Source organism: Glossina fuscipes, unplaced genomic scaffold (assembly GCF_014805625.2).
Source record: "Glossina fuscipes isolate IAEA_lab_2018 unplaced genomic scaffold, Yale_Gfus_2 114, whole genome shotgun sequence".
In the NCBI taxonomy this organism is placed as follows: Eukaryota; Metazoa; Arthropoda; class Insecta; order Diptera; family Glossinidae; genus Glossina; species Glossina fuscipes.
This window is the reverse complement of record NW_023998457.1, coordinates 4,254,021-4,276,722: the sequence shown is the minus strand read 5'-3', so window position 1 is coordinate 4,276,722 and position 22,702 is coordinate 4,254,021. Positions and strand designations below refer to the sequence as shown.

The window sequence follows — 22,702 nt, the reverse complement described above, 5'->3', positions numbered from 1 at the left end:
ACCAAAAAAAAAAAAAAATAGAACCTGCTATTTTTCAGACTTCTGTTGCCTTGTTTCCACTCGCAGATATATATAAATAGCAGATTATAAGAAAAAACTTGAAATAGTGCTTACAGTTTTTATATATGTAATATACAGGCCTACATACATACAATCATTTTTGGATCTGCAAAGCCTTCAGATTTGTATAAACAAGGTAGAAGAAAAGATATTTATTAGTGAGATAGTTTTACAAATTGTTTACCGCGATGCCATGTAGTAATCATTTCAAAAATCTAAGATTAATTATGCATTAGGATTTTATTTGAATACTTCGTAACGTTGTCATTACTTTCACTTTGAAATTTCTGATGAATATTTTTGACTAAAAAACAAAATTTTAATTACTTTATGAAAACTGTAATAAATTTTATTATTAACTAAGGAAAAGTTATTTTAAAATTTTTAAGATAAGAAGAGCAATAAAAATAAAAATTGTGCTTGAGTTTAATGCATTTAATTTTGTTTACACGTTTTCTAAAAAGAAAATGTATTGTGTCAACTTTGAAATTTTGATGAGGTAATCACATTCCTAATATTATGATAAACTTTAATGTATGGCAACATTATTCGTAGACAAAAAAAATTTTTTTTTTTTTGCAAATTCCCGAAAAGTGTCGATGAAATATTTCTTAGCAAGGAAACGGCTGATTTTTGGGAATAATTAATCTAAAAAAAAAAGAAGGAATATAAATAAATAAATAAATATAAAAGTAATTATTAAATACGCGTTAGCAGAAATCCTAGAAAACCACAACGAAAGTATCAAAAAAAAGAGAAAAGTTAATGTAAAAAATTTACAAAACTAAAGAATTCGCAAAGTGTGGATAAATGCAGAAAAGGTGAATGAAATAAGTAATTTGTATTAGAAGAAAAAAGTCAAAAAGAAAGAAAAAAGCAAAAAAAAGCAAAACTTCCCAACGAATAAATAAAACGAGCAAAAAGGTCGCCATTTTGTCTGCTGGCCGGCTGATTTTCGATCAAATAATTAAAGGGCTTAACTAACAATTCTTTTTTAATCATGTCTCATATATACCTATAGATGAAATGCAATTCAATATCAAAAACCTTAGTTAAAAAAAAAAATAGAAATCAATTAAGAAAGTAGATTTGCAGGAATTAAAAAAATAGCAAATAAATGACAAAAAGGAAACATGAAAAAAATTAAAGTCAAATTAGAAAATAGAAAAAAGAAGCAAAAAAGCAGAGAGAAGAATATAGAAAAACAATAAGAATAAAGAATAAAAGGCTAATTGGGCGGATGCAAAAAATATACATGCAAAAGAAAAAAGAAAGAAAATATGATGAGTGAGATTTAGGAATAAAGTGTGCAACACCGAACGCAAAGAATATTAAAGTGCATACTCGGAAAAGAGCAAAAAAAAAAGATGAAAGAAAAATAAAGAGTAAAAAAGAAGAAAAATGCAGATTTGTTAGTTCGTGTTAAAATTTTGTACAACTTTTTAAATAAATAATAAAAAAAAAAACGAAAAGAATTGTTAATATTGTGTTAAAGAATATAATAAGGAGAAATAATAAAGACTTAAAAAAAGAAAAGAATATATCTACAGAGTTGTGAGTTGAAGAATTATGCAAATTTTATTAGACGGCAGTACTTTTCTTTTTTTTTCTTGCCCTCTTTGAAAATCGATAATAAATCGTTTTTCGCGGTGCAGCTTTTTGTGTTCTCGCAAATCTCTTTTTTAGCGGTGTTTTATCATTAAATTTTAATATAAATTGTATTGTAAATTAACATAACATAATAAGTGAAACGATTTTTTTTATAATTTATGCAAAAGAATGCAAAAAAAGTTTTATATTTGTAATAAGTGTTAATATTAAATACTCTTAATTCGTCATTAAAAAGTCTCTTCTTCTGCTCTCTCCGTTATTATAAATGTTTATTTTCGTCGTTGTGTTAATCAATCTTTAAATTTAATTCTCTGAAAATTTAAGGATCTTATTTATGTGATTCGTTCATCTGTACTATAAGAAAACTCGGACAACTATAATGCTTTTTTTTTTTTTAAATTACCGTTTATGGGTTAGAAAGCGAAAAAATGAAAATTGTTATTAAAAGTTTAGAAGAAAATAGTACAAAAGTTGAAAATTTTTTACAAAAGTTCATTAAATTGAAACAAACAATGGATAGTTTATTGATTTTTCGTATAATTTCTTAGTGGTTTCACTATTTCTTATGTTTTTGTGGCTCTCTTTCTCATTTATATTCATATATATATAAATACATATATATACATATATATGTATGTTTATAAGCGGTCATAGGTGTCTGTGCGTGTCATGTTTATATGTTGTGTGTGTTACTACAGTATGCGGCTGATTTGTTTTCTACCTTTCACCGTGTGTTAGAGTGTGTGTGTGTGTATGTGTTTTTATCCCTTTTTTCACTGACATTTTTTATTGCGAAATACTATTTTCTAGGTGCTGCTCTTCACATAATACTCTTCAGTTATGATTTGTGCATGCATACGTACATATACGTAAATTTAAACATATATATGTTCATACATATTTAGTACATGAACGTATGCGTGTACATATGTTTTTTGTTTCGTTTAAAAAAAAAAATTTTTTTTTATTCTCTTTGTTGTTGCAGTTTACGGATTTTTGCACTTGCCAGTTGAATATGTAAGAACGTCTGTTAGGGAACTTTTTTGTTCCTTTTAACAAAAAAAAAAAAAAAAAAAAAATACAAAAAAAGGAGAAAGCAAACAAACACAGCAGATAACAATAATAACTTTTGCATAGAGCGAAACTTAAAATAGAAGAGAATTCCAAAATACACATACACACACTCGAAGTTGTTAACCTATAAGACTTTTTTAACACATCCGGATTAAAGAAAAAAAAAAAAGAAGAGAAGAAAAAAATTTTTTTTTTTTTTGTATTAAATTTGGATTTCGTTTTTGAATCTATTTATTCCGTTTAATAATATTCGGAACATTCGATATATTAAACTGTAGTTAAGTAAGAGAATTTAAAGTGTAAAGTGCCAGCTGCCAGAACACGCTTTACCACAATGACGTTTGATACGCGTCGTGGCCAGACACCTGGTGGTGGCAGCGGCAGTGGCGGCGGCGGCGGTGGAGGTGGCGGTGGCAGTGGTACCGATAATTCAACCTCAACAAGCACTACATCGTCGTCATCTACTATAGTGGGTGGCAGTAGTAGTAATATTGGTGGTAGTGGCAATGGTGAGGGTTCAACATTAATCAACACTACGCAAAATCTTACAGAAAGTTCAATTTCAACGACTGTTAATCCCCTAGGGGAGACACCTGGCGTCTCAATGTCGGACACAGTGTAAGTATATTTGAATTATATCGTATCCTTTCAGTAAACTCATGTCACACATATCACGCAAACACTTTAATAAACATATGTAGAGCTGAGCTTTTATTTGCTTTAGTGAAAAGGTTTATCTCTACAAGCATATATAAACATTTTTATGCATGGATGTTTGTATATATATATATTATATACTATTTGCTTGTATGTATTTAATGAACGTCTTCTATATTTTTGGAAGTGTCTTAGCTCATCGCCATGACTTTCTCGCCAAGTGGTATGATATATTTGTCATTTAAGTCGTAACAAAGTTGATATCTCAGCGTTAGACTTTGGTATTCCTCTTCCTGTTATAGTTGCATACAGATGTTATTGAACCTGACAACAATTGACATAAAACCTTAAAAATATACATGTTTTTATTTTATTATCAAAGATCGCAGAAATTCGAAAATGTAATATATCTTTTGAAATTTCTAAACTTTCAATCCGTCTGTTTATGTTCTATCAAGATCGGGATTTTGTAACTCGTAGCTTGTTTTTAATTTGCTTTTAATACAGTGTACATCTATCCTCTACCACTACTACCAGTAAATTGCGTTGAACTGTTTAGCGATGAGCGACGAGTATACTCGTCGAATACAGAGTATATATAATCCGATATCAGATTGTAATAAAGCTACAAAATATTTTATAAAATACATTATTATTGCAAATATATATTCATAATTAAAAAAAAATTTTTTTAAGAAATCCGACAAGGACGCATGGACAGACGATGACATATATACTCATCATACAAATTTAACACTTGAACCAATAAAGTGTATGAATATACAAAATTAAAAATGATCCAACTCAACTTATTGTTCTACGCTTCGCGACTTACCTTAGGTGTAGAGTAACCATAATTCGTTTCAAGATGAATTCTTTACACGCATTAGTTTTTCTCATTATTATGGTTTTTGGTTTTTTTTTTTCTATTTAAATTGCTGTTTTAATAATGCATTTCCCCACCTACGTACATAAAGCATTTACGTTCTTTTCATTGCATTAAATTTTTCCCCCAAATTTTTCAGTTTTCTTTGCAAATTGCACTAATCTTACGCGCAGAAGATGAAAAATAAGCTACGAAGACATTTTCTAACGAAATTAATTTATGCTTCTCAAAAGAAAAAAACTTTGATTTGCAAAATTTTAAAGTCAATGGTTTAAGAGAAAGGAAAAAATTCTTTTATTTAATAATTGTTAACATATAGTTGAAAATTGACAGATATATATTTCCCACCTAAGATGATATATCTGTTCATCTACTACTCCATGCGGTTATTCATTATTTGGTTTTCGTCCTCTTTATAGAGACTAGTGCAGTTTGAAATATCTCTTCATTGTTCGCTGACTTCACCTGGGATATGCGAAGTTTAAAAATGTTCGAAACATGATGGCAAGAATCATGTGGTTCCCTTAAGTTCCAGTAATTTATATCCGAAATGTGATGTAATTGTTTTAGGTGACTCGTCGTGTTTACGACCAGTAATCAGCGAATGCATTTGAGGCCTTTTCCAAAGGCTGGCTTACAAATGGATGTTATCTACACTGATCTAAGCAAGATTTTTAGTAGAATTAAACATAAGTTGTTATTATGGAAACAGTCTTCGCTTAGGTTTCCATCCATATTTTGTTGATAGCTTGTACCCCTTTCTAGATGGTAGATCCTTTTGAGTGCTTTTTGACAATTATCAATCGGATGGGATTCTTGTCAGTTCAGGTGTCCCTCAAAGGGCCACCTACCTGGGACCAATTCCGTTTCTGCTATACATCAATAATATCGCCTCACTCATGTCTCCTCCAAGTTCACGTAAATAATTTGGTAAAGTGATGTTCCTTCAATTTCCGACAAGAAACTGTCATTTTCGAGGAGAAGCTTGTTCCCAACGGAATATCAGGTAGTTAGGGGAGCGCACATTCTTGACGTAGGTATCTTGTTTGATCATAAAGTTCGATTCAATTCTCAGCTGCAGTACTAGGCTGCATCAGACGCTGGCCGAGAGAATTTAACGATCCATATGTGACGAGAAGATTATATGTCAGTTTCGCGCACCCTGTATTGGAATAGGCCTCGGCCACCGGTATGATCGCCATCGTATCGTTGCATTTTATGTGAACTGCATTGAATTCTTGCAGAGGCAGTTTTTATTATTTGCTCTAAGAAACTTATATTGGGATCCAAGCGCCCGTCTCCCTCCTTATGGAAATAGGTTGCCACTTATATCCTTGCCGTCACTTAAGAAACGTAGGTGGACATTAACTTTATGGTGAAGCTGATTAACGTTGCCATTGAGTCGCTGTTTTTTTTGAGTGCGATTAATTTTAACATTTCTGTCCGCCCGTCTTTTTATCAAACTTAATCAATGTAGATTAAAATTAAACTAAGAGATATTTAATCCACTTAGAATTTTCTGCAGAAATCTAAATGAGGTAATAAGATTTATAACCTTGTTTCCTTATCGGATCTTCTTTCCTTAATGCTTATGTGACGTCGGCGACGAATAATAGTTAAACGTTATTAAACGGAATTCTGATACGCGCTTTGATGGGCAATTGATAGATAGATATTTGTATTGATTGCCTATTGTTTTAAGCTTTTATTTTCTTGAATTGTAATTAGGTTAAGTCTTCAAATGTATGAATTGCGCAATTCAGGTGAATCTTCGCTGTAACTGAATTCTGGGTTTATGGAAATTAAATTAAATACGATAAACGAAAACATATCTCGAAGGGATCTACGAAATTTCATTGCATAGATTTGTGTTTTAATAGTTTGGCTGTTCTGGTAGGTGTCTGGCCAGACGTTAAGTCCTCCGCTGAACAACATCACAGAGATATCAGACGTTAAAAGGCTTTTTTTCACTATGTGGTTCGCTGAACTTAACAGTCAACTCTGTTTAATTATAAAATTCGGAGTATATTCTTATGACTATTCCTTTGCAACAACAAAATTGATGCACAATCAAAACAACTATAACGAGAACGAGTTGTGACTGATTACAAAGCTCTTTTGTCCCTCTATGCCCTCCGTTTCCCTCTCCCCTCATCAGCAACAGCACAGTTAAAGTCATCGTGGAACAACTAACCGGTTCGAGATGTTTGCCAAATATTTTGAAGTTTCGTTTTAACGATTTTTGATCTGATCGTCCCCACCTCACTCCACTATATCCAAGTAATAGTCATGCTTGACTGCGAAAATATTTGGACATGTTGGATATATTGCTTCTGATTGCTTCTGGGCTAACTTTCTTAAAGAATTAAGGTAGCTATACTGGCTTTCTTCTTCTTGATTAATTATTCAGACGCTGGCACATCCCTATTCCTTATTCTTTGTAAATGAAAGTTTTAATTGGAAAGTGGACAGTAAATGTTTTTCATACTATACACGTGCGTAATAAGGTTTCTGCGGATATATGCATCGACCAGAAGGATTTGAAATAAAGTTATCCCTTACTTTTTGTCTGTCCGTCCGTCCGCCTTGTTTGTTACTGGTAGCAAATTTTGAGATATTTTGATGTGTTTTGGTCTAGCGACAAACGCTGCTGGAAAAGTCGTGAATTGGAACACCTTTTCGGTCCCTTCTCATATAACATCTTCTTTTGAAAAGTCGTTATACGAACAACTGCATTAAGCAAAGTAGTGCTGGGTATTTAATGGTAGGCCACTAATTTGTTGTTTTTTATTGGACAATAAGCTTCGTTGTTCGATCACTTTTTTTTTTTAAATGTGGGCCTACGACACAGGAAATCTTCCCCAGAACGAAGTGTTCTACTTTTACCCACTGAATACTCACTTCAACTCAATACGAGCAAAGTAATATCTACCACATTTGAGATTCGAGCAATGGCTTGGCGGTCGCCGAAATACTTGCCTATACTCGGCTATTCATGGTGAGGCGGTAATAAGTGTAACCTACTCTTAATACAGACGTCTTTGATGATTTAACGTGGATACACTACCCTGTCGGTTTAACCCCACGGTGCCCAATGACACGCGGGTTAATTTTGCATAACATTTAGGAGATTTAATCGCCTTACGGAATTTGTCATTTGCTCAGAGAAGCAAGCAAAAGCAATTTTAGCCAAGGAAATGAGTTACATTTCCTTTTCATATTACAAAGTTGCAAGGAAGCGATAATTATTTAATTACGTAGGTCAACAATTATAAATATTTAAATGAAATTTCTTTATTCAGTCAGTATTCATTTTATTTTCATAGAGAGGAGAATAAAGTTTTCCATAGAAAATTGTTCAGAATTCTTAGGCAAAAATTTTAAAGATTCCATCAATGGTCAATCTTCAGTTGCAGAGATGTGATGATAAGATTTCAATGCGGGTAGATCATGTTCCGATTGCATGCGTGTTTAATAAAATGCATTCACAAGCAAATATTTCTTAGTATTTTTTTTGTTTTTGCTTTTTCTTTTTTAGTTATTAGTTTTATTTACTTATTATTATTATAATACATTCTTTTCGAATGCTTGGCATTTTTGTGGCTTCCGAAACATGTATAAAGTGAATGTACACCCGCACATATAGCCACACATATTTAATATGTTTTTAAGCAATGTTGTTATTGTGTAATGGTCGATAGAGCTATCATTCTATTGTGCGTTTCTTTTTTTCTCTCATTTTTTTTTTTTTTTTTTTTTTTTTTTTTTTTGTGATATTGCAATTGTCGTTGTGGTGTTTGTGCAAACTGTGACATCATCCGTATCCATAAAATAACATAGCGTTTTGTTTAATACCAACCATATCCAAAGGTATATAAACCATATGATGAGTTATATGTATGAACTTTTTAGAGAATAAAAAAAAAAAAAAAAAAAACGAAAAACCATAACATTTATGTGAATTAATTTAGCCGTATACCTTTGTCGTTTCTCTTTCTCTCTATGTCATTAAAAATTTAAGAGATTGAAGAGTTAAAGTTTTTATACCCTACAGTATTGGTGGTACAGGATATATTAAGTTTGTGCGGACATCCGTAACACCCAGTAGGACTTAAACCCGTCCACCTTTTATTGTACCGATCTAAACTTGCCTGTCGGTCTGTCCGTCTATCCAGCCGACGATATAAGTCGTAATTTTTGAGATGTTTTCATGAAATATGGTGCACTGACATGCTTTGACCCAAACACAAACGTCATTGAAAATGTATTGGGATCGGTCCTCTCCTCGAATAATACTTTATATTTTCAAAAATTTCTCGACAAAAAATATTGAGTGATAGTATTTTGATATTTTAAATTGATGTGAAATATTTGGTTAGGCAGGGACGTGTTTTTGAACCATCACTCGTAAAACGGCTCCTACAAAAACTAAATCTTTATATGGTAGAAAGGTCTAATTTTTCAATACTTCATGGTGAAAATTAGTTCATAATAATAAATTGACAAAGAAATCAGCATTTGGATCACGTAGGTCGGGTTTTTAGATTCTACCGCATATAAGGATTCGCAGGAAATGTAAGCCTTTGTAGGCCAAAAGGGCGTAATTGCTAGTGTTTTATGATGAAAATTTTTTAATAATGGAAATTTGACATAAAAATTAAGTGGATCAAATTTGAATTACGTCGGTCCATTTCGTGATCTCCATTTCATACAAGATTTCTCATGAATCGAATACTCTTCAGAGCAGTTTTAATTTTTCATACTTTATAGTGAAAATTTTTCCTTACAAAAAGAATGAATAGTAAGAAATTGGGACTAAATAGGTGAATTTCTTCGAACCTAACATATATAAGGATTATCATGACAGCAAGCCCATACTTCGAGGCGAAGCATAATTTTTGGTTTTTTATTGCGGTAAATGAAAAACAATAAAAAGTCTTGGAAGTAAATGAAGTTTGCTAAGTTTTGGATCACGTCATTTGATGGGTTGGGAATCCTCCAATTTGCTGGCTTTCATTAAATATATGCCTTCGCATCAAAACAATAAGTCATTTTTGATGTACTATCATCAAAATGAGCGAGTAACTGGAGTAGGTGAACTAATGTAGTATATCTAGTGGTTGACCTTGCCCGACTACTTGCTATTACAACAATTTAAGCCAAATTTCTTTTCTTTATAATAATAGAATAAATAAAAAATTTTTATACTGATTAGCAAAAATAAAAAAAGTAGAGACGTATTATTGAGTCTAAGCATGCAAATGCAATGTAAAAGGTTGGCGGAAAAGTTTTGCCGTCATTTACCGAGAATGCGTCATATTCTCTTATCTGATTAGTTAGGCTAGCTCTCGTTGGACGTTACCGAAAGTTAACTCGCCGGTCTTATCCAGATGTGCGGCTTCTGTTGATAATGAAGTTTGTTCGGAAGACTTACCCTGGCCCTAGAATTATAAAACGTTCATTCTCTACCATTTCCCTGCCGGAAAAATAAGTAAACGCATTTATTTCCGAATTGAGTGGTGGTTGTGGTTGCTCTCAAAATCGAGGGAACATTAAATATTTGAGATAGTAGGTAGGCCTTGCCCTAGCCAGAGGGAAGAATATAGCACATACATGTTCTTATTCTGAAACTGCAGGGCAGCCTTGCTTCCTGTAGGGCGTGAATGATGCTGTTCTGCTCCGTAGGATTAATCCTTGACGAAGGGCACCGACGGATTACAATCACATTCGAAACCAGGTGAAGTGCTTGCGAATGTGATAACTTCACATTCTAAAAACTTTTTTTTCATAAGGGTAACTATAAACTTACGACATAAAAGAAATAATCCAACTAGAATATAACAAAATTATAATAGAAATCGGAAATAATAACCTAGCCTAGGTGTGGTACCCAAGCGAACCTGATATTTTAATCCACGCAACATTGAGATGTGAAGTTGTAAATGAGCGCATCTGACAAAGATAGTTTTGTAAAAATTTCTTTCCGGAGATTTCAGTTTCCACGAAAATCGTAAATCTGGGCGAGAATAATGATGATTTACGGTCCATGTAACCGGCATCTAACCATTTTTCAATCGCAAAGGAGCTCAAACCATGCGACTTTTGAACGAATGAACAAATATTTTATTAAAAATGCGACAGAACTTTCCCGCCAACCTAATACATATATGCATGAATTCGCTACGAAAATGGAAGAAATGCGAAACAATACAGTCGTGGTCCCAAAGATTGAGGAAATGCAAAATAATGCAACGGAACTAAGATAAACTATTGATTGCCTCTATGTATAAGTTCGCAAATACAAAAATATTGATATAAATATTTCGAAATATTAGATTCGTGCATATATCTTGATCATTTTTACACTTAAGAAAAAAACATTTATTGAGAAAAATTGTTACAATATATATTAATTAAAATATTTTCAAACACTTTCTACGACTTTATCCCATCTTTCCGGCAACATGGCGATGCCGCTTCGAAAGAACGATATTGCTTTGGCAGTGATCCAGTCATCGACACATTTCGAAACCTTGTGGCAGTCATGCTGCATCGATCTGAGCAAATTCGGGGAATCCTACTTATATACGCATATAACCGACACGATCTCCCTGAATTATGAAAAATATAACGCAAGTGAGATTGAAATATCAAAAAAAAAAATTTATAAAATATTGAAAATCGTGTTAAAGCAAAACAATTCGTGTAAAAGGAGAATTATTTTTTCTTTTTAACTCATGCTAAAATCAATTTCACGTAAATAAAATTCGTGTAAAAAGAGACTTGGTGTATTGGTTAAATCCAATTTCAAGTAAATAAAATTCGTGTAAAAAGAAACTTAGGTATATATCTGCATTTAAATGCCATTAGAATTCGATTACATTATTGGTTCTATCATTATTAACAGATGGCCCGAGAAAAATTAAAAATCAAATAGCATTTTGTGGATAGCAAAGTCTGCAACGATATTTCGTCCAATGGTTTCCTTGCCGGACAGACGGAATCACGAGCTTAAATCCATTCAGAAAGCAATTCAATCGATGTAATAAGAGACAGGTCTATATTAAGTCGATCTAGGTGTTGCACACATCCGCACAAACTTAATATACCCTTGTACCACAAGCGGCATGGAGTTGAAAATATTTTTTTGATATCCAAAATACTAACAACTTTAATTTTGTAAAGTAAACAGTAACAACTATCAGATAGTGTTGATTCAGCTTATTGGTATGATTATTATATGCACTTAAGAAGACGGATGATAGATATACCAATATACCAATTCGTGTGACAATATATTTGGTTAAGTGTTTAATGAATCATTCCTCCGTTGCGCATAAATGGATGGGAACGTCTGTAACGATATTTAGTCCAATAATTAATCTGGCGGACCGACGGAACCACAAGCTTAAATTCATTCAGAAAGTGATTCGATCGATGCGATAAAAAATAGGCCTACCTCAAATCGTTCGGTATGTCGCACACATCCGCACAAACTTGTACACTTGTACCACAAGTGGTGTGGGAGACAACAATTTTTTTTTCCTTTTATTTTCAAAATAATAACAACTTCAATTTTGTAAATTAAAAACAGCAACAAATATCAGATAATGTTGATTCAGCTTATTGGTATGATACTTACACTTAAGAAAATGGATGGATAGATATACCAATATACCAAATTTGTGTGACAATACGTTTGCTTAAGTGTTTAATGATTCATTTCTCTGTTATACATAAATATTTTTCTATTCTATTTCTTTTTGAATTTATTTTAGTTCGCCAGAGAAGTTGATTTCATCATTTCCCACATTAAAATTACGTTCACTAACGCAAAAGATATCAAATCCACGATGGGTGGTACCAGTCCTGCCCGAACAGGAGTTAGAAGTGTTGTTAAATGCTGCCATTGGTTTAACAACAGTTGGTATGATTTGTGAATTATATATTATATATAATTAATAAATTGTTTTTTGTTTTTTTTTTTTTTTTTTGTTCTTTAAGGTGTTGATCATGAGTGTGAGCCTTGTGTAGAATTTTATCGTAATGCTTTGACAACCTCATTTACGAAAATTCTTACCGATGAGGCGGTTAACTCTTGGAAATATAATATACATCATTGCATTTTGATCTCTTGTGGCAAACTGTTGCATTTGATTGCCATTCATATGACGCGTGATAATCCATATTTGCTCGATTTATTAGCAATCGTTTTCGATCCAGATAATAAATTTAATACGTATAATGCAGCTCGTCAGCCGGAATGTTTTACATCGCCTGAGCATTTGTGGGGTGTATTGGATGGTAATAAAATGTTTGCTAAACCACCGCCAGAGCCTAAAAATCCACGTGGTTGGTTAGTCGACTTAATTAATCGTTTTGGACAGTTGGGCGGTTTCGACAATTTACAAGAGCGTTTTAATCGCGGCTTACTAATACTGCGCAAACAACAGGAACAAGCGTCAAGCAGCAGCAGTAGCAATAAATCAGCGAGCACATCTCGTACCAGTTTGGCTTCAGATCACGAACAAGATAATAAACTATCATTGGCCTTGATTTATAGCTTATTAAGGCCGTTCGGCCAATGCTATGAATTGCTTTTACCCTCAACGATTTCAAAATATTTTATGCCCATTTGGAATGTTGTCTTAGATTTATTGGATAGTTTCTCGGATGAAGAATTGAAACGTGAAGCCAAACCGGAGGGTCGCAATGATTACATCAATGGCATTGTGAAATCTGCGAGATATTTAGCTAGTCGCTTGCCTGGACAGGAAGAGCTTATACGTAATTTGGAAATGTTCCGTTTAAAGATGATTTTACGTCTACTGCAAGTGTCTAGCTTTAATGGCAAAATGAATGCTCTTAATGAAATTAATAAGGTCCTGACCTCCGTTTCTTATTATTCGCATAGAACACAGCAACTGCCTCATTGTATACCCGATGACGACATGGATTGGTTGACTCCGGAAAGAATGGCTGTAAGTGTAGTTGTATTTAGAATAATTTTTAAAGTAAAAAAATTTACTTTTTTCATCGTCAGGATTGGATAAAGGAATCTGATGTATTGGGAATTGTATTACGGGATTCTTTGCATCAACCTCAATATGTAGAAAAACTGGAAAAAATTATACGCTTTCTTATTAAGGAACATGCCTTGTCCCTAGAAGATTTAGATGCCGTGTGGCGAGCTCAAGCTGGTAAACATGAAGCGATCGTTAAGAATGTGCATGATTTGTTGGCCAAATTGGCTTGGGATTTTACACCAGAACAATTGGACCATTTGTTTGAATCATTTCAGGTTTTATTTTTAATTATAAAATTATAACAATTCGTGGTGACATTTTCTTATTTCTTATATATAAATATAGGCTAGCATGACAACTGCCAATAAAAGGCAACGCGAACGTCTTCTTGAATTAATAAGACGTTTGGCTGAGGACGATAAAAATGGCGTGATGGCTCAAAAAGTACTCAAATTATTTTGGACTTTGGCTCATAGCCAAGAGATACCACCAGAAGTTCTTGATCAGGCTTTAGCGGCACATGTAAAAATTCTCGATTATAGTTGCTCGCAAGAGCGTGATGCCCAAAAGATAGTGTGGTTGGATAAGTGTGTAAGTGAATTGAAAACAAATGACACCTGGGTGCTACCAGCTTTACGTTTAATACGAGAAATTTGCTGTCTCTATGAGGCCTCGACCAGTCATGCGCCCCGATCTCAGCAAACTCTAAATCGTCAGGCTGTTATTGAGCGTTTGCAAAACGATTATTCCTTAGTGATTTTAGTTACGAACAGTTTGACAGCGTATATGGATAAAATTCGATCACTTATAGCCGAGATGCCTAACGTGGATCCCTCTACTTTGTGCATAGATGTCCGTTATCCACATACAATGCAAATACAAGAACGTTTAGATTTTTTGAAATTTCTCTTAAAAGATGGCCAGTTGTGGTTGTGTGCCGATCAGGCTAAACAAATTTGGCATTGCTTAGCGGTTAGCGCAGTTTTCCCTTCGGATCGTGAAGAATGTTTCCGTTGGTTTGGGAAACTGATGGGTGAAGAACCTGATCTCGATCCCGGCATTAATAAGGATTTCTTCGAAAATAATATACTGCAACTAGATCCGCATTTGTTGACTGAGAGCGGTATTAAATGTTTCGAACGTTTCTTTAAAGCAGTCAATTCCAAAGAAGATAAATTGAAGGCTATACATCGGGGCTACATACTCGATAATGAGGATTTAATTGGTAAAGACTATTTATGGCGCGTCATCACTACCGGGGGCGAAGAGATTGCTAACAAAGCTATTGATTTACTTAAAGAAGTGTCCACGGCGTTAGGCCCACGTTTGCAGGAAAATATATGTGATTTTCATGAAATGTTTATCGGCGAATGTTGTGAACGTTTACGTACGCATTATAGTAACATTATGATATTGGGTAAAGCTTTGGATAGCACGAATGCTGTACCATCGATGGGAGATGACGGCAATCAGGTGGATCAAAATGATACTAAAGATACAAAGATGCGATTTAAAGAGGCTGAGAAAATGTGCCGTATCATAAAGGTGCTACAAGAGTACATTAAAGAGTGTGATCGTTCCTTTAACGGCGACCGTTACCTGTTGCCATTGATGCGTGCCACGCGTGGCAAACACACTAGTCTTTATATACGCTTTCAGAATCCAGGTAGGCCCATCGATGATATAGAGATTACAACACACAATAACGAAATGGTGGCTTCGTTTAAACGTAATTTACTCAAACGTATTAAGGGCACGTATAGCGCCAATATTAAAGTGGAGCTTTATTACAATAACGGAGAACTCATAGATATTACTGATGAAATTAATCCTCTAGCCCAGTATACAATACGTGATAAAATGATATTAACCGCTAAGTTAACTCCGATGGGTACAGGACTGGCTAGCAGTCCTGATTCTTCAAGCGATTCCAGCACAGGATCTCCACCCCGTCCTTGCCCTGACATGCAACGTGTAGAATCGGAAAGTACATTGCCTGGAGTCATTATTTCTCAGAACTATCAATACGTTGAGTTCTTCCTCAAACTCTATCAATTAGGCAGCGATTTGGAACATGATCGTTTACGTGAGGGTGCGAGAATGTTATTACATTTATTGCCTTGTGATCGCCAAACTGTGAAAATGTTACAATTGATGTGCGGTCTACCCATCTTGGTGTCACAGTCCTCCGCCGTCACTGCTAATATCAGCAATTTAGTCAAAGCAGATGATCCAAATGTTACTGGTGGTGGCGGCGGCGGTAATGGTAGCGTTAGTGGAAATATTTCAATTCAGCAACAGCAACAACAACAGCAGAGTTCATCGATTAATGATCAGGTGAGCTAAAATAATGACGCCATTAAGAAAGTCTAATTACTTAGTTCGCTTTTGTTCTACAAGATTAATCCCCAGGACTGTACACCTGAAATGATGTTTTTACATCCCACGCCGGCTCAGGTTCACTATAATTTGTGCGTTTTAAATGGATTATTAATGCCAGCCTTAGATCCTTATGGGGAATCTGCTACGCAAATACAGTCTTGTTGGCTTCATTCGGGTTGTGCCCATTTCGTTCTTGAGCTATTAACCAAAAATAATTTCCTACCCAATGCCGATATGTATACAAAACGTGCTGCATTTCAATGCGTATTGCGTTTGGTTAAGTTATTTCTATATATTGTGGGATGCGTGCTGTCGCGTGTTGGCGATGAATCCATGTTCAGCGGTTTCGAATTGGGTTCCCGCTCTCAAGTGGAAATACTCAAACAAATTCTAACTTCCATCCCTAACCCCTCCGAAACTACGTTACGTGCCATTTCACAGAAGCTAGCCGAAAATTTGTCCCACGAAATGTTATCGGCTAGTCCAGAAGGTGAAAGCTGTCGCGTACTGTTTGCCTCGACATTGCAATGGGCCTCTCCCGATGTATCCACCATTAAAGCTGTAGTTCAATTGGCGTGGGCATCGTCTTGTGGTAACTTGCAAATGTTAGGCACCAAACATGACTTTGCCGATGATACTTCAATGCCAGATACTCAGGATTTTATGGTATGTAAAGAGGCCCTTGAAGTGCTAACTATTTCGCTGGTGCTTAATCCGAGCGCCAATGAGGCTCTGAATAACGATCCTTTGTGGTCCAAATTTATAACATGTTTAATATTAAAGAATCAATATCGACATGTTCGGCAAGTGGCGGCCGAACAATTATTTTTAACATGCACTTATTGTGCGGGGGATCGACGACCATTCGCTTATATGGTTAATTTATTAGTCAGTTTATTAAAAACCTTAGTGCCGCTGCATGAAGCCACCTGTGCTGATTTCTTTCAATTGTTATGTCGTACTTTGTCCTATGGCTGTCTCGTCAATTGGCCTCTGAACATCGGTGAAGGTCTGTTAACGGAAGAAATTAAATGGCTGCAAAAAATACGAGAACATGTCGTTAACACCGGGGATGTGCAAGTGCACGAAGATCTCTTGGAAGGTCACCTTTGTTTGGCTAAGGAATTGATGTATTTCTTACCTCCTGAAACTAAGGCGCAGTTATGCGATTTAATACACGAACTCATTGATGATTTTATATTCACCGCCTCGCGGGAGTATTTGCATTTACGTAAAAATGGTAAATTGAGGCGTGAAACTGCTCCACCGCCCGTTTGTCGTAGCCCACATACAATAGCAGCTGCCTGTGACTTGTTGATGGCTTTATGTCAAAACTGTGTACCTAACATGAAGCTCTTAACAAACACTATTATTGATTTCGTATGTAATGGTAAGTCGCATGACATGAATTCGAATTTTTTTTTTGGTTTTTTGGTTTGACGTGAAAGCCATTCCTTTTAGATACGGATCCGGTGAGAGATTGGGATTATTTGCCGCCCGTAGGAGCCCGCCCCACTAAAGGTTTTTGCGGCCTCAAAAACGCAGGGGCCACGTGCTACATGAATTCGGTTTTGCAACAGTTGTATATGGTGCCCTCGATACGAGTTGGTATACTTAGGGCTGAGGGAGCAGCCGTCAATGATAACGAGGACTTTACTGGCGAACCCGAATCTAATACGCTGGGGGGTTCGACGCTGTTCTCCAATTCTGGCGACGACGGAAACGATAATGATATTCGCAAAAACTATCATGTGACGATATTAAAACATGTTCAGGCCATATTCGCCCATTTGGGCCATAGTGCTTTGCAATTTTATGTGCCGCGTGGCCTCTGGACACATTTCAAGTTCGTTTTCTTATAAAGATGAGAATTTTATGCAAATGATTTCATTTATTATTCATAGATTGCAAGGAGAACCAGTTAACTTGCGTGAACAACAAGATGCTGTTGAATTTTTCATGTCGTTGTTTGAAAGTCTCGATGAAGGTCTGAAAGCGCTAGGTCACACGCAATTAATGAATGCGACTTTGGGAGGTTCATTTAGTGATCAGAAAATTTGTCAAGAATGTCCTCATCGTTATTCGAAAGAGGAGCCATTCAGTGTGTTTAGTGTTGATATACGAAATCATAGCTCATTAACCGAATCTCTAGAACAGTATGTAAAAGGTGAATTGCTCGAGGGCGCTGATGCATACCATTGTGATAAATGTGATAAAAAAGTAAGTGATAATAATATTAATGCTTTACAAGTTTAACATATAATGCATAAATTCTAATCTTATATATATTATTTTTATTAGGTAGTTACAATTAAGCGGTTGTGTGTTAAAAAATTACCGCCTGTATTAGCCATACAATTAAAACGCTTTGAATACGATTATGAACGTGTTTGTGCGATTAAGTTTAATGATTATTTTGAATTTCCTCGTGTTTTAGATATGGAACCCTACACAGGTACGCATTTTCAAATAAATATTTTCCAATATTTATTAACACGTTAAGGACGGCATATACCACCGGTGGCTCTCACAAGCGAATGCTTATGCGAACTAGGAAAAATTGCGCCGTCCTTAACGTGTTAAAGTAATTCATTAAATAATTATCTTTATAAATAATTTCCCTTTTCGGTGTTTTTGGTTCTTTTTTTTTTTTTTTTAACGATTTTACAAAAAAGTATCCGGTTTAGCCAAATTAGAAGGCGAAGTAATTGAAATAGGTGACAATTGCCAAATAAGCGATGAGACAACTAAATATGAATTAACGGGTATTGTAGTGCATAGCGGGCAAGCTTCAGGAGGCCATTATTTCAGTTACATTCTCTCTAAGTAAGTGCCGCTGTCTTTAAATAAACAAAAAATTTTAAAGTCTTGCACGCGTCAATGAAAATTTTCTTTTTCTATTCCCCCCATACTTAGAAATCCTTCTACCGGCAGGGAACAATGGTATAAATTCGATGATGGCGAGGTCACGGAATGCAAAATGAATGAGGACGAAGAGATGAAAGCTCAGTGTTTCGGTGGAGATTATATGGGTGAAATTTATGATAGTAATTTGAAGCGAATGCAGTATAGACGCCAAAAACGCTGGTGGAATGCATATATGTTATTTTATACTCGTTGTGATCAAAAACCAATACAATTTGAACCAAGTGTTGAACAATTGTCATTGGCCGAGAGTCGTAATATTGTATTGCCATTACCAAAGCCCATTGAGAGAAGTGTTAGGTAAATTATTATTTTTATTAATTTTAAAATATTATTCAGTTCGTGCCGAATTTCCTTTACACATAATTTCGTTGTTAGAGCAAATATATTTTCATTTCACATGATTTCTTTATCGTTTACTAGTTTCAATCTCACCTCATAGGTAAATGTTCAAGCTAAAAGTCATTTTTATCTATTCCGCCCTATTTTTTGTATCATTTGTGAACAAATTCTGGAAACTTGATTTAGAGGATTTTCGAATTTGCATGAAAGATAATCGTTTACGGAAAAGCTTGATGATACGTTAAAAAAAGAGTCGATATTTAAAATTTTCGCTAATTATGAATCGTATCCTTGACTGATGATTCAGCTGACGTTTGAACTTACGCTAATTTGAGTGGCAATAAAAACGTAGATACAAGGCTTGTGCGTCCAGACAGATATTTGGAAAAAATAATCATGCTTCCAACAAATGTACAGACAGATAGATATCGTTTAATTGTTATGGTATTATGTAATTTTTGATTCGTGGGTCTATGACTATTTGTTAGATATTAACAAATCTTCAAATCCACATATATTAATTGCTTGCAAAAATGTTGGCAATTTTTTTGCCTTGAAGAGGGCATTCATTGAGAAAAATTGGTACAATGTATATTAATCAAAATATTTTCCATCATTGTCTTCAACTTTTTCCCATCTCTCTGGCGACATGTCGATACCGCGTTGGAAGAATGATATTGCTTTCGCTGCGATCCAATCATCGACCTGTTTGTGCATTTCTTCAACTTTGCTGATCTGCTGCATCGATCTCAACAAGTGGTAATCAACGTGGCTTAACTTCCTATTCGAGCTGCTATAGTGTTGTCAAGGGACAACTCTTGCAACAAGTAATCAAAATGGCATTTTCGGTCATATTCGTACGCTAGCCGCTTTAGCCGCTTTTCCTGCTCTTTTTTGCAACAATACATCGTTCAATTTGTGCAGACGTCGGTAGACGTCTTTGACGTTTCATTTGATTTTAGCAGCTCGTAATACACTACAACTTTCTGATCGCGCCATATGCGCAGCAAAATTTTATGGCCATGAATATTCCGTCTTGGTGTTGATAAGGATGCTTCTCTTGGATAGAGCCATGACTTTTTGCGCTTTGGATTGTCATAGGAGATCCACTGTACATCGCGAGTCACAGTATGCCGCAGAACACTTTTTCTTTGTTTGCCTAGAAAGCAATCAAACCGTGATGTTGTATTGATTCGAAATGGCAATCGCAGTCAATTCGTACGGTCGCCATTTTTCATCCTTTTGGATCCTTCCCATCACGTGTAAACGTCTAGGAACAGTTGATTAATAAACTTTCAAGCTGTTCGAAAGTTCTTCGAGACTTTGAGCTGACTGGTCATCGCCCAATTAGTCTTGCAGTTCGTAGTCCCTGAACTTTTTTGCTCCTCCAGGTTGTTTTTTTGTCATTGACATTGAAATCAACACTTTTGACAATTTGGATATGATGGAGAAGCATCACTACAAGCGTCTGCACATGTTTGTTGGGCTTCGGCAGCAAATTTTTACAAATTAGGCAACAGAAGTAATCAAGATTGAAAATGAAATTTTAAGCGTTCCATGATTAGCGTCGGCGTGCCCTGAATAAATCACTAATATGAAATGGAAAACTGTTATTTTATATAGGGAAAGATCAAAATTATCAAATTTAATCATTATGCACACTGGTATTTCCCCATTTCTTGTATCATTTTTATCTTGTAAAATTCGCTGGTCACAATTTTTGCAAGTACCTAATAAATACGATGAATGCAAAAACAGAACAACTTTCCTTTCCTATTCAATTCATACATGTAATGTTAATCTGCTTCTTCTTCTTTTTTAATTATAGACATCAAAATATACGCTTCCTTCACTCTAAAAGCATATTTTCGGTAGAATTTTTCAATTTCATCAAAAAATTAGTTAGCTGCAGTATTCCTTCTCCACGTGTCGACAAAATGGTGAGTCCATAATAAGGTTTTATATCTGTAATCGAATCACATCTTATTATCGTTGATTTTAATTCTTATAGACTCCCATTGCGGAAGAACTATCGCTATTGGGAGTGCAGTTGGCTTCGCAGTTTCTTTTTCATACCGGCTTTCGTACTAAAAAGTCTCTACGCGGACCAGTAATTGAATGGTAAAATTAAAAAAAAAAAAAAACACAAGATACTTAGTCGAATAATTTAATTATTTGGTTTTTTGTTTTTCGTTTTTCGTTTTTTTTTTTTTCTTAGGTATGATACACTTTCACATCATATAAGATTTTCATCGACTATACGCAAATGGTTTGCCAGTAATGCTTTATTGAGTCCCCCTACACGTTTGGGTGAATATATTTTAATGGCTCCATCACCGGAAGTTCGTACTGTTTTTGTTAAACTAGTTGTATTCTTTTGTCATTTTGCTATAAATGATGAACCGTTGCCTGGTTACGATGGTAGCAATCTGTGCGAGCAGATTTTAATAAGTGTGCTTAAGCTGCTGAAATGTGAAGCGGCCGATCATGGCAAACATCTGCCACACTATTTTAGTTTATTTAGTATGTATGTAGGCTTGGGCATACATGAGAGGAAACAGCTTTTAAAGGTGCATTTTGTATAAAATTTTGCATTTTTTCAAAATAATTAAATAAATTAATTAATTAATTAATTTCTAATTTTCTTTCTTTTTATATTACAGTTAAATGTTCCCGTTATATTTATGCAAGTAGCTTTGGATGAAGGACCTGGTCCATCGATCAAATACCAATATCCCGAATTAAGTAAACTGCATCAGGTTGTTTCGCATTTAATACGCTGTAGCGATGTATCAGATAGATGTCAGAGTTCAAGTCAAAATATACGTCCCCTTGCTAACCCGTACAAAGATGCCAACATCAGCTACGAAGACTTGATACCTATTTCGCCAGAATGTGCTGAGATTTTATTCATTCGAACTGGGTAACTACTAACAATCATAATAATAATCATAACAATAATTATTAATTACGTCCATCACATTGGATGGAATATTAGCCTTTTGTAAAATGTATATACCGAAAAGGAACATAGTAAATATCATTATTCTTTAGTCTATCTGCCCATTATTATCAAGAAATCGATAATTATCCCATTTTATAGCCAGCGTCACTTGCGCGATAACGATATATTAACTTTGTGTACAACACCTACAAAGATTCGGGGTAGTTCCACATTTTATTAGACTCTTTGAATCGCTTAGCTTATTTGTCCTTCTGTCCATCTAGTATTTTTATATTCGAACATATTTAATTTGCGATTGTTTGACAAAATTTGTTACACAGACTTTTGTTGTTCCAAGGACGAGCATTATTGAAATTGAGCAGGATCGGTCCATTTCTTTAACCATTTCCAATAGATAATGTCCTATATTTAAATGTCGTTACATAAAGAAGAAGTCGTTTAGGTTATTTAATGATGAGCCGTCGTCCACTATAGTGTTTTCATATATGTTTGTGATGTGATCTCAGAATTTTATTTTATGCCTTTAAGTTTTTAAGCTTTAAATTTAAAAACCCACTGAAGTGTCCAGTTAAAAGAAAGAACAACAGTTAGGATAGAGTGTAAAATTCACTTTGAATTCTGCAGAATGTTTCCAAATCGTATAAAAATATAAATCGCAATATATATGCGATAAATAAGGCATTATTCGTCATGAGTATATCGAATGAAGGAATCTTTAGTTTCTCTGCAGAATTTTTCCAAATCGTATAAAAATATAAATCGGAATATATATGC

The 22,702-nt window shown here is 34.6% G+C and overlaps 1 protein-coding gene across 3 annotated transcripts in view; it reads left to right on the top strand.

The window, feature by feature from the left end:
- Nucleotides 1-631: 631 nt before the first annotated feature.
- Nucleotides 632-22,702, top strand: part of LOC119640068 (probable ubiquitin carboxyl-terminal hydrolase FAF) — a 29,026-nt gene continuing 6,955 nt past the window's right edge. The window contains exons 1-16 of one of the 3 annotated variants that reach the window (XM_038037845.1): nt 632-881; nt 2,657-3,363; nt 12,067-12,215; nt 12,293-13,269; nt 13,332-13,589; nt 13,660-15,651; nt 15,715-17,086; nt 17,158-17,542; nt 17,601-17,916; nt 17,998-18,151; nt 18,372-18,522; nt 18,613-18,921; nt 20,792-20,903; nt 20,975-21,084; nt 21,182-21,533; nt 21,627-21,886. In XM_038037845.1, coding sequence (XP_037893773.1) covers nt 3,080-3,363; nt 12,067-12,215; nt 12,293-13,269; nt 13,332-13,589; nt 13,660-15,651; nt 15,715-17,086; nt 17,158-17,542; nt 17,601-17,916; nt 17,998-18,151; nt 18,372-18,522; nt 18,613-18,921; nt 20,792-20,903; nt 20,975-21,084; nt 21,182-21,533; nt 21,627-21,886 — 7,181 coding nt within the window. In that variant the 5' untranslated portion in view covers nt 632-881; nt 2,657-3,079. Of the gene's footprint in view, nt 882-1,484; nt 1,615-2,116; nt 3,364-12,066; nt 12,216-12,292; nt 13,270-13,331; nt 13,590-13,659; nt 15,652-15,714; nt 17,087-17,157; nt 17,543-17,600; nt 17,917-17,997; nt 18,152-18,371; nt 18,523-18,612; nt 18,922-20,791; nt 20,904-20,974; nt 21,085-21,181; nt 21,534-21,626; nt 21,887-22,702 lie in introns of those variants that run through there. The other 2 variants (XM_038037847.1, XM_038037846.1) reach the window with 2 other exon arrangements.